The 14,212-nt window shown below is 33.6% G+C and overlaps 1 protein-coding gene across 1 annotated transcript in view; it reads right to left on the bottom strand.

Moving 5' to 3' along the window:
- Window positions 1-12,634, bottom strand: part of LOC129271326 (golgin subfamily A member 2-like) — a 49,659-nt gene extending 37,025 nt beyond the window's left edge. The window contains exons 1-6 of the mRNA XM_064106560.1: window positions 12,395-12,634; window positions 5,850-5,936; window positions 4,417-4,500; window positions 3,451-3,525; window positions 2,040-2,123; window positions 1,168-1,422 (exon numbers count right to left, since the gene is read on the bottom strand). Coding sequence (XP_063962630.1) covers window positions 1,168-1,422; window positions 2,040-2,123; window positions 3,451-3,525; window positions 4,417-4,500; window positions 5,850-5,936; window positions 12,395-12,634 — 825 coding nt within the window. The remainder of the gene's footprint in view (window positions 1-1,167; window positions 1,423-2,039; window positions 2,124-3,450; window positions 3,526-4,416; window positions 4,501-5,849; window positions 5,937-12,394) is intronic.
- Between the last annotated feature and the right edge of the window lie 1,578 nt (window positions 12,635-14,212).

Here is a 14,212-nt window from a genome sequence, read left to right as displayed (position 1 = left end):
GTTCATTAAATATTCACGAAGACATGCGTAGAACTGTTTCACCCAAATAATGCAAATTTTAAAATGTCATAACGTTGTTATTCCTTGTCCGAATTTGATGTAACTTTCAGTGTTTTGTTTGTCGGATTTTTCTTTATCTGTTTAAATCATATTATTTTCAGCACGGAGCATCCCTTTAGTCATAATACCAAAGACAGTTAAAGTATAACAAAAAAAGGTGTTCTAATAATTTCAAGTAGGGTTAAAAGGAATTTAGCCCCAATTTGTTAAAATATAAATCCTAACGGAAGGATCCATGAAGCACAAAATATTAATAAGTCGCATTAATTATCATTCGTAACTTAAATGACAAATCCATCTATTTATTTTACTTTATCTATTTTATTTCCAGGCAAGGTAATAACAAACATGACAGATACAATACAGACTTAACAAGAAAAAAAAAAGGAAAATTGAGCACCAGCCAATGCCTGAGGATCACCTTAAAGAATTGACAATTCTGTCGAGAGGACTGGTTTTCCCATCCCAATAAAAAGTAGATTTGAATAAAAACAGAAATCCTACAATAATATAACACTGATAACTTCATCAAAATCGGATGTAAAATAAAAGTTATGAAATAAGAGTTATGAATTTCAAGAAACCGTAATGATGTACATCCTGGTCGGGATGCAGATGAGGGGACTGATGACATCACCCACTCACATTATATATATATATATATATATATATGAAATATATATGAAATGTTTTAATTTTCTCCTAATCATCATGTGAAACAAAGTTTTATTACTTCCTGAACATGTGTAATCACCACTGTTTTAACGTTTTGTGGTTCAGTCAAGTTAACTTGGTATTCTTTGTCAAACCTGTAAAAATTGAAATACTGTATAATTCAAACAACTAAAAAAAACAAAAGAAATAACGAGGGACATCATCGACTCTCATATCATTGTGTTTTGCATAATTTTGTGAAAATAGGCGAAACATTAAAATATTATTATAACTTTCTTATTCATATCCGATTTTGATCAACTTTCAGTGTCACGCCTGTTTGATTTTTCTATATTGATTCAAATCATTTTTTTTTCTGGGATGGACTCGACCATTAGAATTACAGACAACTTTATGAAGTCCCCTTGGATAATCTTTGTAGGATATATGTACCTTGCTTCGTTTCTGGGCTGCAATAAGATGGTCCTTGGTCTTAGTCGGGTCCAGGGTGGCCCTCAGAGCATCAGCATCCCGTTGGGCCTGGGCTTGGGCCTCCTCCTTGGCAGCCCTGGTCTTAGACAGGTCCGATTTGACTTCCTGGAAGATGACGTCCCGATCGTTCCAAAGCTCTGTCATGAGTCCGGCTAGTTTTTCTGCGGAGGGCTTGCCGGATGGATGTACGATCTCAGTCACGCTATCGACCAAGACCTGCGAGTAAAGGTTGATTAAATCAAAGATTTTTTTTCTTACTGTATATTACTTTGAACCCTATCTTTACTAAAGGCAATAATTGGATTGCGAATGAAGCTAGTAATGTAGTTACAGTTCGGGAATGGGACTGTGAGGGTCGAAAAGTTCAGAAACAATCAATGGCCGTTTATTAACTGTAAATCGTGTTTTTTTTAATATAAACTCAAGAACTAAAATTTAACACAGCTTTTGTGCCCTTTCTTCGCCGCACTTTTTAGATATATTTTGTGAAATTATTTTGACAATTAGCTTATTATGCTGTGTACACAATTATGTTATGATTTGTATGACTTCTACTACTACTTTAATAATAATAACAATAATAACAACAACAACGACAATAATAATAATGATAATAATGATGATGATGATAATAATAACATTAATGATAATAATGATAATAATAATAGTAATGATAATAACAGTAATAATAACATTAAATGACATTAAATAACAATGATGATGATGATGATGATGAGAAAATAGTGTTACCATAATAATCACAGCCTCAAAAAACTTAGATGACATATGCAAAAAGGCCTCTGGCCTATTAACGTTAGGACAAAAACACCCACCTTTTTCTCTTGTGTTACTTCTTCGAATTCTATCTTCGCAGCGGCGAGCTCATTTGTAAGAATTTCATGGGTTGACGAAAGTTCCTATACGAGAAAAGCATGATGAATAAAACGAGTTATAACTGATTGAATTTTACACTGTCCATCAGGGGACACTATAGATTCAAAGTAAAACTTGGTCTGGAAAGGATGAGTGGACACTAAAAAATTCCCTCGCCTTTTTTCACCAACTTATAGACGGAATAGTTTTTTTTTTAATTTAATTTCCTTACACATTGAACATCGTGTGTCGAGTTCATAGTATGCGTTTCTAGATTCTTACCTAATTTCTTCTCATTTACATAGTACATACAATGATGACGATGAAGATGATGATGATGATGATGATAATAATAAAATGCTGCTACTTTAATAATACAGCCTTAAAAAATTTAGATGACATATAAATTATAATGCAAAAAGGCCCCTGTATGACCAAAGTTAAAACAAACGCTCGCTTTGTTCTCCTGTATGATTAACGTAATTAACATCAATTATCCTTTAAACAGAAGAAACGCCCAAAAGGGGAAGAAGAGTATAAGGATGCAACTTAAAATGTTTTTTTTTAGAAAGTGGTTATGGAGTAAAGAAATAAGGAGAGAGAGAGAGAGAGAGACAGACAGACAGAGATAGCGAAAAAGAGTGGGGGGTGGGATGTTTACATCTTCTTTTTATATTCGCATTTTGAGATTAAAGGGATCGTTCAACTCTGTGAGCAGCTGATTTGACAAATTCTCAAACTGAGTTGAAACGTGCGTATGAGTGCCTGTATTTGTCCTCAAAAACCCTGAAACAGACCACAATATAGGATGAAAAACTCTAATTTAGATACAAGTAGCAATTTATTAGCCTGAGTTTGAGAACCGTCTAGTAGACGGGTTCAGCTTATGACCAGTTTTCTCCAATTCAAAAAGTCCGTTGGCCAGTTTGACTGCCTTCTGTTGTGTGTATCTCCTATACACACACTATTAGCTGCACTGTATATTCAGTGTATACCTTGTACACACTGTATGTAGGTCATGCTGTGTTCATCTAGAATTAATGTGTTGTGGTGCACAGATTCCCTGTATACACATATAGTCATTGAAACCAACTCCCAATTATTTCAAACTTTGGTTTACATCTCCAAGGTTTTAAAATTGATCCTGTAAATATAATACTTTGAAACTTTTGGGATGGTATTTTTACACTATATATAAGCCTAATGTTTAGCCCATTTTCAGGAACCAAAAGGAGAATTTTTAAAATCAGAACAAAGTGAAAAGATCACTTTAATGGAAGTTCAATGTCTCAAACACGAGCGATCATAATGAGCTGATGCCTTCCACAAAGTAAGTTAATTTGATGGATTTAAAAAAAAATTGTATCAAACCTCATTCTCCTTTTTCTTCTCTTCGATTTGCTTTTCTGATGACTTGCGGCTTTCTTCCAAAATATCGCTGTTTTCCTAATAATGTTATAGAAGAGGATAAATAGAAACATGTTGTAGCTCATTTTTACATTGGATTTATGTCAGCTTCCTTAAAGCAAATTTATTTATCTTCGAAGCGTTTGTTTTCGGACTTTTTCCTCAATAGTGACGTATTTCATTCTGCCTCACCATTTTGTGATCATGCAACATCAGACCCCCCCCCCCAAACAAATGTGCATATACAGGCGAGGGTGGGGTGCATGGGCGGGGTTGTTGTCATGAAATAAATAAGTGTTGTGTTCTTTAATCAGCGAATAGGACTTTTTTTATTTCGCTCATTTCCCTCTTGTTTCTTACTAATTTCAACGTTTCTGTTGCTTGCTGGTCAGTTAGATATCATTCTGCAAATAACCTGCCCCATGCAAAAGACACCCACTCCCCTTTGCTCGACTCAAATATGTGTGTTTATCCTGCAAAATAATGATATTGCTCATCTCCCTGCTTTTTTTTCTTAATAATGATCTGGAACATGCAAAAGACCCCCCCCCCCCTTCGCTCGACTAAAATATTTGTGTTCATCTTGAGCAATTATCAACTCCTTGAGAAAGATTTACATGCTAAATGAATAATCTAAAAAAGGGTAAATGAAATTAATAAAAGGGACAAATTGCTAAATGATCATGGTGATAGATGAATTGAATAATGTAATAAGAAATCAACAAAACGTTGCATATGTATCATACAAAATAGCATTATTTTGTAGTGGGTCCAATAACATTTGTTCATTTGGTGGTTTTGTTAGTTTGTTTGTTTTTTTGCACGAAAGGCGCAGCATTTGACCTCTGCAATAATTGCTATAAAATGCGAGGAAAAACACCAAGATAGTGAAACGGAATAGAATGAAGAAAAAAAGGAGGTTAATATTACCTGAAACTGTTTGGTGATTTCTTCGAGCTTCTCTTTCACTGACTCAAATTCTTTGTTCATAGTTTCAAAGGTTATCAAGACGGTCTTATACAAAGACAGAAAAGAAATTCATATTGTAACGTTTTTATATTGGGATGATGGCCCTCCGCACCCTGGCTATATAACATGAAGTCAATAAAGTACCCAATGCAAAACGATAACAGCTAAGACTTAAATAAGCAGGGGCTTGACTCAGAACAAGGAGTATACACTCTAAAAAATGTTTACCCAATATTGGGTAAAATGGGAACATGCATGTTTCATTGAAATAGCCCAATATGGGGTTTAAAAAATACCCAGCAAACATGCATGCTCCCTTTCTACCCAATATTGGCTAAAATTTTACTTAGTGTTTTTAGAGTGTAAGCAATGTAAATCTATCGTCACTTTGGCATTGATGTGAAAGGTTCTCAAGTCTCAACTACCACTTATATACAACACAGCTACAATCAGTCTCAAAGTTGCGACGGAATTCAATCGTTAATTCTATCAAAGACGAAGAGATGTCAAAAATTAACGAACTTATTAAGGAAGGATTGTAGATTATTATTGTGTTGATATTAGTTATTCTATTTTTTATTACGAAAATATGCAAACAGAAATCAAATGATAAGAAATTACAATCAGCTTGGAAAGTAAAGGATTAACTCAATAATTGCTAAAATAAGCAGGAGTAAGCATAATATTAGTTTGGTATGATACGATGTTGTGTAAATGTTACACAGTGCTGTATAGCTTTTACACAATATTGTGTGATGGGGCAAGGGACGTTATATTTTAATGAATATGTTCACTTTTGTCTCAACTATTTTTGGGGATATTATTGCTTATATACAATGTAGGCCTATTTTTAGTTTTAGGGCCCGTGTCCCCCCCCCCCCTTGAGAGCCAAAATTTGTAATGTAAAAATGCCATTATAACAGAAGTGTATCCCCCTTTTGAAAATGAAGACCCTTTTTTCTGTTTGTTTTTTGTGCTTGTCATTTTTTTTTTCGTGGACGAAATGACCTAAAATTGTTTAATATTGAAAACATTTTTGTTTGTTTCTTCTTTTTTTTTGGGGGGGGGGGACGAAATGACCCCTTGAAAACCCCCTTTTGGGGGGCTTGTCAAATTTCCTCTGGAAAATGTGCTCCCCCCCCCCCCCCCTTGGAAAATCCTGGATTCGCCCCTGTGCATAATGTTTGATTTCTTGTGTTTTGTGTGTGTATCTGATGATATTTTTAAATCTCCATTAACACCGTTCCCGTAAATTTGAATAAAGTTATTATAGTGTTTCAGAACTCTAAACACCAAGTAATATTTCAAATCATACTGAGTTATTCTAGGCTCGTTGGCTTTACAATTCACAGTTATTAGAGGTTTTAATAACTTTTTATCTTCAATAAACTTACATCGTATTCGTCGTTCTTCTTCTCAAGATCCTCTTCTGCTTTCTTGAGTTGTTCCTGAACTTCAGCAATGTCCTTAGATTCCTTAGGCTATAAGGTGGGATATAGGGTTGACAAAACAGCATGATCATAAAGACAGTGGGATATTTGAAGGTCGGTTTCGGTTTTGGTGTTGTTGTTGGACTGTTGGTGCTATTGAAGCACGATCATAATGTCTTCCACTGCTCCACCACCACCTATAGAAATCGTCCAAATCGCATTATTGATATAGCTACCTTACCACCAAGTGCGATTTCTCTTTGAGTTTCTACAGGCATCATTCTATTGTCACCTCAACCCTAAAAGGCCCGGAGCGGATTCCGCACCCCTCTACATTTTTCATGATAAATCCGACGCGCGAAATTTCTCAACCGCGCCGTTCGCTGACTTTTTACTTTCGAATCTCGCACAATTTGCGATGCCCGGGTACACGGTTACGAAATTACGCAACATTATGTAAGTGCATGTCAGACCCAAAACTGCTCAAAAACTAACCCGAGTTACTCAAAAACGTGAATTCATGTACAAATCCAATGCAAATTGTGTATTTAGCCAAAATTCATAAATGTATCATTATTTCTACTTCTACTGATTAAAGTTTTGTCTTGTTTATGATCAGAATTAAGTCTGCAACAATTTCCATCGAAAAAACAATAAAAAATGAAAAGTCGAAACAGAGAAATACATAAGAAAAAAAATACATCAGAAAATATTGATATTATTGATATAGCTAGCTAGCTTAACACCAAGAGCGACTTCTCTCGGAGTTTCTGCTCAAAATCCATTTCGACAGGCATCTCCTGTCATCTTAAATTGATTTCATTTTCTTTCTAATAAGAAGATACCACTTTATAACAGTGCCATCATCAGCTCTATTCAGAGGGGGGGGGGGGGGTGCTTTCTGGGGGAAAAAGAGAAAAAAATTACCAATTCCTTTGGGACAGGGTGGCACAGTGCCTCCCACTTTTTGACCCAAGAAAAATGCCCCCTTATAAAATGTGTTATGTGCCCCTAATGTGCCTCTTTTTCTAATATTTCTAATATTAATTACTTGTAAAAGGTACATTGTTTTGTAAATCTATAAAACATTTTATTTACCCTCTTCTTAAAACTCCCCAAAAACAAGTCTAGGTTCAGATAATAAATCGATTTGTTTATTTCATTTTATTTTTTGGGGGGGTTAGTCCGGGGAGTCCGGGGACAATTGTAACACGGGTCAAATGTAACAGAGGTTCCCATTCCTAGCAGAAGCAAGATTTCAGAATAAGCTGTGTACAGAGCATGCGCATTTCATCGCTCAACATGCTGTTCGAGAGAAAGAAATAGCCTTTTTTTTTGTAGAAAAGTAATATATCACATTACCTAATGTTTTTCTTCTGGACAAATATGTAATGGAGCTATAGCTGTCATTGTTATATGTTTATAAAATATATTCTTAGGCCTGTATTTGGCTAACATTTCAACGACGAATACCCATGCTAAGATAGACAAAAAAATCTTTCCATATGTGGCCACCCTCTTCGGGGGCAGAGGTAACACCATGTTACAATTGCCCCTGGCACTTTATAAACTGTTAAAACTAAAGTTCAGAAAAGAGAAATGCATAACTTGGAACGCACGTGTATCTGTCAATCATTGATTTTGTTTACAAGGGAAAAGTAGCCTTATTTATAAGTTTAGAAATAAGAGCTACATAACTTTGAACATAATTTGTCAAATTTCTTTTGTTACAATGCAAATTATGAATTTTGTCTTATAAATTTTGTGTGATTTTGTTTCATTGTAATCATAACTCTCGTTGTTTTTGTTATGTTTTCTGTTTTTCATAATTCATATCACTTTACTAAAAATGAAACACATGAAGAGAGTGTTCTATTACAGGTTCTTCTATAATGTCAAAGTAATAATTGTAAATCTGGGTAGGCTAATCGGAAATAAAAGCACAGCACAGAGTATCCTTGTCGATAAACGTTTTGTCAATCATAATGCTTTGTTTACAAGGGAACTTGTAGCCTTTACTATAAGCTCAGAAATGAGAAATAATAATTTTGAACATTTTCTGTCTAATAGATATGGATAGATCATATTTATTATAATGAAATCAAATTCGCAGCCAAAGGCTGAATTACATGATTTTGTACAGAGTAAAAAATCAGTATAATATACAAACAGGTTATAAAAATGCATACCCCTATGTTAGACGTTGATATATATTTAGGATATACAGAGACGGTAAATTAAAGGGACTAAATTGAAAGAGTCTTTCGTGCAAATGTTATCTGACTACAAAACTAATTCGGAATTTGATACGTTTGTTAATAATGTAAAGAGATATACTGAGTTTGTCCGAAAAGGTGGCATATATTTTGTTTAATGATTTTAGACAAAGCTGTTATTTCCCCCTCTTTCAGTAATAAAATCCTTTTATTTGGAAAAAAAAAGAATACATTAAAGTTAAAAAGCACAATGTATAGTGTTTTACCACAGTCGTCTATTTAAACAGATGCTAGTAGGTTAGGTACATTATATTAAAATAGATACAGAACCCAAATAGAAATTGATATATATAGCTCTACAGTTAGGGTGAAGCCATGCAAAAAAAAACAAAAAAAAACAAGTGGAACGCCTCTGGCAGTCTCACCTGCATCACGCGATTCAATATAGCAGCAGTGCTGACTTTGAAAACTACTATAAAATAATTATTCACAAAAACACTATTCATATAATGATACATTACTACGTTCATTGACATTTGACCTTTATCATGTGACCTAAACCTGTCAGTGATACTTGATTACCCCTATATCCACATTTTTTACACTATATGTATAAACTTTGATAGTTATGACAGCAATCTAATAATTACCTCTAAAATTGCCAAAGTTCAATTACCTTAAACGACCTTTGACTTTGGTCATGTGACCTGAAACTCGCATGAGATGTTCAGTGATACTCGATGACTCTTATGTCCAAGTTTTATGAACTAGACCAATAAACTTTCCAAAATTATGATGGTAATTCAACAAATACCCCCAATTTGGCCAAAGTTCATTGACCCTAAATGACCTTGGCCTTGATCATGTGACCTGAAACTCAAGCAGGATGTTCAGTAATACTAGATTAACCTTATGTCCAGGTTTCATGAACTAGGTCCAAATACTTTCTAAGTTATGCTGTCATTTAAAAAACTTAACCTTCGGTTAAGATTTGGTGTTGACGCCGCTGCCGCTGCCGTCGCCGTCGGAAAAGCGGCGCCTATAGTCTCACTCTGCTATGCAGGTGAGACAAAAACAGTCAAAACTTTCCCAATATAGCAAATGGAAAATATAATGTAATTGAGTTAAGCATTGTCATGTTCTTAGTATACGGCCATAATGGGGTTAATGTTGTTTAAATGTTAAAAATCTTGGATCTAACGAGTGCATAAACTTTGATAAAGAAAAACAAAATGTTATAATTCTGTGTTACAATTGCCCCATGGTGTGTCACAAATACCGCGTGATTTGGGCAATTGTAACACTTGACCTCTTGCTTTTAAATTATAATAGCTTCTAAAATAATTGTTTAACTTAATCCAAATTTATTATGTCAAGCCAAGATAATTATGCATATTTCATTTTATTTGGGTTTGACAGGAATTTAGCTTTAATAAAGTTGATAATTGGAAAATTTTGCTTATTTTATTTCATATTAATTTTGTTTATTTATTGTCTCCGATCTCCCCTATAAATGAAGTCAATAGTATGGTAAATAAATGTTATAATTGCTTGATTCATAGAAAAATAAACAGTAAACAAATTACTTTACAAGAACATAATAAAGAATTGACAAACTAATAAGTAATTTCAAATCATATTTGACCTTAACTTGGTGACCTTTCAATCACCTGATTTGATAACCCTTTGTACACATCGGAATTGATTCAAAATATGATGAATTAATACATTTAGGTTTATTGACCTAAGATGGTGTTTGACCAATGTTCATGACCTAAAAAATTCATATGATTTACAGCATAATTCTTAGTGATGATGATGGCGAGGGTTAATCCAACCCAAATTGTTTTTTGAGGAAAAAGAAAAATTAGACAAGTATTGATACGTGAAAGTTTGAACAATATCGGACAAAGAATAATAAAGTTATGAATTTTAAAAAGTTGTAAACATTGATAATCACTATACCCATGGAGACTTCAAATTGGCCGCATTTGTGATGTCATAGTAAAAAAAGGCAAAGACTTCTCTTCCACTTACTCCTATAGGCCTACATAAAATGGCTAAAATGTCTTTTTTTTCCAAAAGTTTTACTTCAAAATTCAAATCATATTTTTTATTTCATGAGGACATGAATGAATGTGATTCCTGGATAATATTTTGTTAATTGCCCCAGGGGAATAGGTACTTTAATAGGAGAAAAACAAAAAATCCTGATGATTGAGTACATGGCCTATAGGGAAGTTGTCCTTGCCCCTTGTAATAATTTACTTGCCGAGTTGCCAATTTGCCAATTTGAAATTTACATAGTCTTATAGGGATCTCAATTTTAAAGCAGCCATAACTTTGTAATTGCTTGTCTGATTTCTTTCAAACTTTCACTTTCCAGTTTTTCTTATTTTTTCCTTTTCCAACACAACACTTATAGGTCTATTGACCAAGGTTGGATTCCCATTTAAATTCTTTAAAAGAATAGGTTATTATTTTATTTTATCTAAATTCTATTGGAGTGTATAATGACCTCTGACTTTTATAACTGAACTGAAGTTCATATCATCTGCATGGTCAGTGATATGATCAGAAATAGTTGGTGACCATGACTTACAAATTTCATGGAAGAGGAAACGGAAGAAGACCAACAATATAAGTTCAAAGATCCCGCCGTGTCGCTGTTGCGCCGCCTTTAAAGGCTACCCTCTCGAAAACGCTGTATAAAAATTCAAGCCCGCCACTCTAAAAAATATTGTTTAATGTTTAAACAGGTTGTTTAAAGTTTTTAACAAGTTGTTTAAAAAAGTTGTTTTAAAAAAAAATCAAAAATAGTTGAACTTAATTGTTCCTTATGAAGAACGTGCTTCAGGGTATTAAGCACGTTGTTTAAAAAAAAGTAAATAAAATAAACGGCATGATCAAATTTTCAAAAATAAAATAAAATGAAAGAGATTATTCATAACTCCCACCCCCCTCTCTTTCTCTCCTAAATACATTTTCATAAAAAGGCATGGTTATAAGAAATAATTCTGTGAAAAAAAAAGTGTTTCCGTTTGTGTTGATAAATAAATACTTGATAAAAGAATGAGTGAATGTACTAGCTGAATTGTTGATTAATCAACAGATCAAACAAGAATTAAGAGATTATATATATTAGGCCTAAGCATTCAGTGTCAATAGATTAATAAATATTTATAAATCAAACATGTTAATAGAAGTAACGATAAATCGCAGAATGTGGAAAGAATGAATAAATGAGTAAATAGTCACATATTATATCAATAAAAACTTCAAATGAATATCGATATACACTCTAAAAACTATTGGGTAAAAGTGCTCCATGACGGTAGTTATGTGTCCAACCAACATTGGGCATTTCTTTTGGGCATTTTAATCATCCAGTGTGATGAAAATTTTGCCCATTCTAAAGTAATTATACTGCTTATTTTTTAACCTTACTGGACAGTATGCTTCCCGCATTGGGTAAAATACTGCCCAAAATTGGTTTGACACATAATTACCCTCAAAATTTTACTCAATATTTTTTACAGTGTAGGTAGGCCTTGCTAAAACTGATACAACACAAAAAAAATCAATTGAAATAATTACAAATTAAGCAACACATGCATGATTAAGCTAATTAATATAAACATCACATGAACAGTGCCTACGTCAATGAAAGAAATGAATACATACATGAATTAATCAATATATGAATGTGTAAAGTTAATACTATATGCACAAATTAATCTATTATACAATGTAAAAACGCTGTTTTAATAAAAAATCAAAACAATTCCAAAAAAGTTTAAACAACTTGTTGTTAGAGTGACAGGCTAAAACAATGTGCTATTATTTTTACTGTGTATGAATGTGTAAGATATTATGATAAGAGAATCAATAAACGAGGGAATTCATGAGAAAAGGATGAATAAAAACACATACATAAACTTTTTTTTTACTGAATATAATCATACACTGTAAAAAAAAATATTGGGTAAAATTTTTACCACCCGAGGGTAATTATGTTTCCAATGTGGGGCAGTAGTTTACCCAATGCTAATTTACTTTAGAATGGGCAAAATTGTTATCACACTGGATAAATAAAAATGCCCAATGTTGGTTGGACACATAATTACCCTCATGGAGGACTTTTACCCAATATTTTTTTTAATAGTATCTAGGTCTTAGTTAATAAACAAACGAATAAACAAAAACAAAAAAGGTAAAAATATAGTAATACATTCAATTACATGAATTTACATGAAAATTAGCATCGGCCATCATTCTCCCGGAACCACGTACCTTTGTCTTGGGTGGTCGTGGTCTGAAAGGAGCGGGTGGTTGAGTGGCAGTCGTGCTTGTAGCGCTGGTGGAGGTAGAGGTGTCGGTGGGGTCCGGGGGAGATGACTTGCGTGCCCCCTCTCCACTCTGCATCTGCGACGCTTTGCGGTTCCTTGCGACTCTTGCTGCCCGACGCGCCCGGGCAGCTTCGGGCGTTTCTACGGGGCATCGTTGGCCCTGTGCTCGTGATCCCAAAACCATAATTGCGGTCTGCTCTCTGAATCAACATAAAAAATATCACCCAAGCTATATTAATTTCTATTTCTTTTACTCAACGTATGGGAAAATAGCATAAGATTTTTATTGATTTCATTAGGTGGAAATGCAAAAGAGATCCATCAGCATACTTCAATCATAATAATTCAGTGCCCGATTCACGGATTCAGTGTAAAACTGGAAGAAATTAACGTTAATTCTTCTGAACAAAATACTCAATGAAGCAGATAAAGAATCAAAATCATCTACATTATATTTCAAATTACGGATGGAATTCGTGAGGACATACTTATAGAAAATTATGTTTACAACTTTCCTTTCTCCTCATTTTGTTTTCTTTCATGTAAATATTTTGTTTCTTATCTTTTCTGTAATAATTATGTTGCTTTATTCATCATTTAACAAATTCAAACTATTATCTACAACAAAAAATATGTATGATTCTATATCTCATCTATCCAAAATAATATTAATAACAGAACAAAGTTACATTATCTGAAGTCGGCTGAATTATATTTTGATACAATATAAATGGAACCAAGTTGACGCCAGAATCGAATACTTCATACATTCGCACCGCACCCCCTTCACACACACACACACAACTCCGGAAAAGAAGATTGTCATTATTTTTGTTCTCACAACTTTGCCAATAAACTAGGTAAAATGATACGAAAAGCTAACACAACTCACCAAGAATTTCCGAAGTGTTGCTTTTCAGGGGTAACTGATGCGATGATCTTATTCACTTTCAATTTCAAGAATATTTCGGAAAACTTTGAGCAACAGTTTATTCTTTTGAGAGCCCCGTAGTGTTGTGTACTGTCAACATGTATTTCACACGACCGGTTTGTTTACTTTGGATGCGTGCGCATACAACGAGATACGTAACAAAAACTTTTGACCAATGCGACGCGCTGCTAATTCGGGGGAATTCCCTTACGTGATTTTGTGTAGACTCATTCACGATCTTTTTAAGTGACGAATTTTGTGAAATTTCCAGCTTATAATCTAAAATTAAATAGCTTCAATTTTTAAATAACATATTACATTTTTGAATAAGCTATGTTTCTAATTTTAACTTTGACATACATGTAAAATGTAAACACACTATCAAACATCTTCATTAAATTTAAACCAACGACTAAAATACGTCTAACATGGTGAGTGCTGTATGTATGGGGGCGGGGGATGAATATGATTAACATGAAGCATTATATTCATCAAAATATTAAAACCAAATACGCATAACTTTCACCATGTTCATTTAAAGATTGAAAGAATCAAAAGAGTAGAAAAACGTGTAATTCAGTATATATATTTTCTGCATTCAGAGAGAAAAAAATGCAGCTTTTAAAATTGAAAGTTTGCAATCAACAATAGATAACAAGAAAATTGATTCCAAAAATTGGGGACAGTCTACCCCCCCCCCCTCGCCCAAAACAACTCTTTTTGCTCACTGGCATTCTCTTATCTTTTATCCTTTTCATTTTAGCATCTTCACATCACAGAAGACAGTGATGTCAATTTGAATTCATCAAAAAGAACATTTTAAAACTTAAT

The sequence above is a fragment of the Lytechinus pictus genome, chromosome 11, assembly GCF_037042905.1.
Source record: "Lytechinus pictus isolate F3 Inbred chromosome 11, Lp3.0, whole genome shotgun sequence".
In the NCBI taxonomy this organism is placed as follows: Eukaryota; Metazoa; Echinodermata; class Echinoidea; order Temnopleuroida; family Toxopneustidae; genus Lytechinus; species Lytechinus pictus.
The sequence above is the reverse complement of the archived record's forward strand: the minus strand, read 5'-3'. Positions and strand labels throughout refer to the sequence as shown.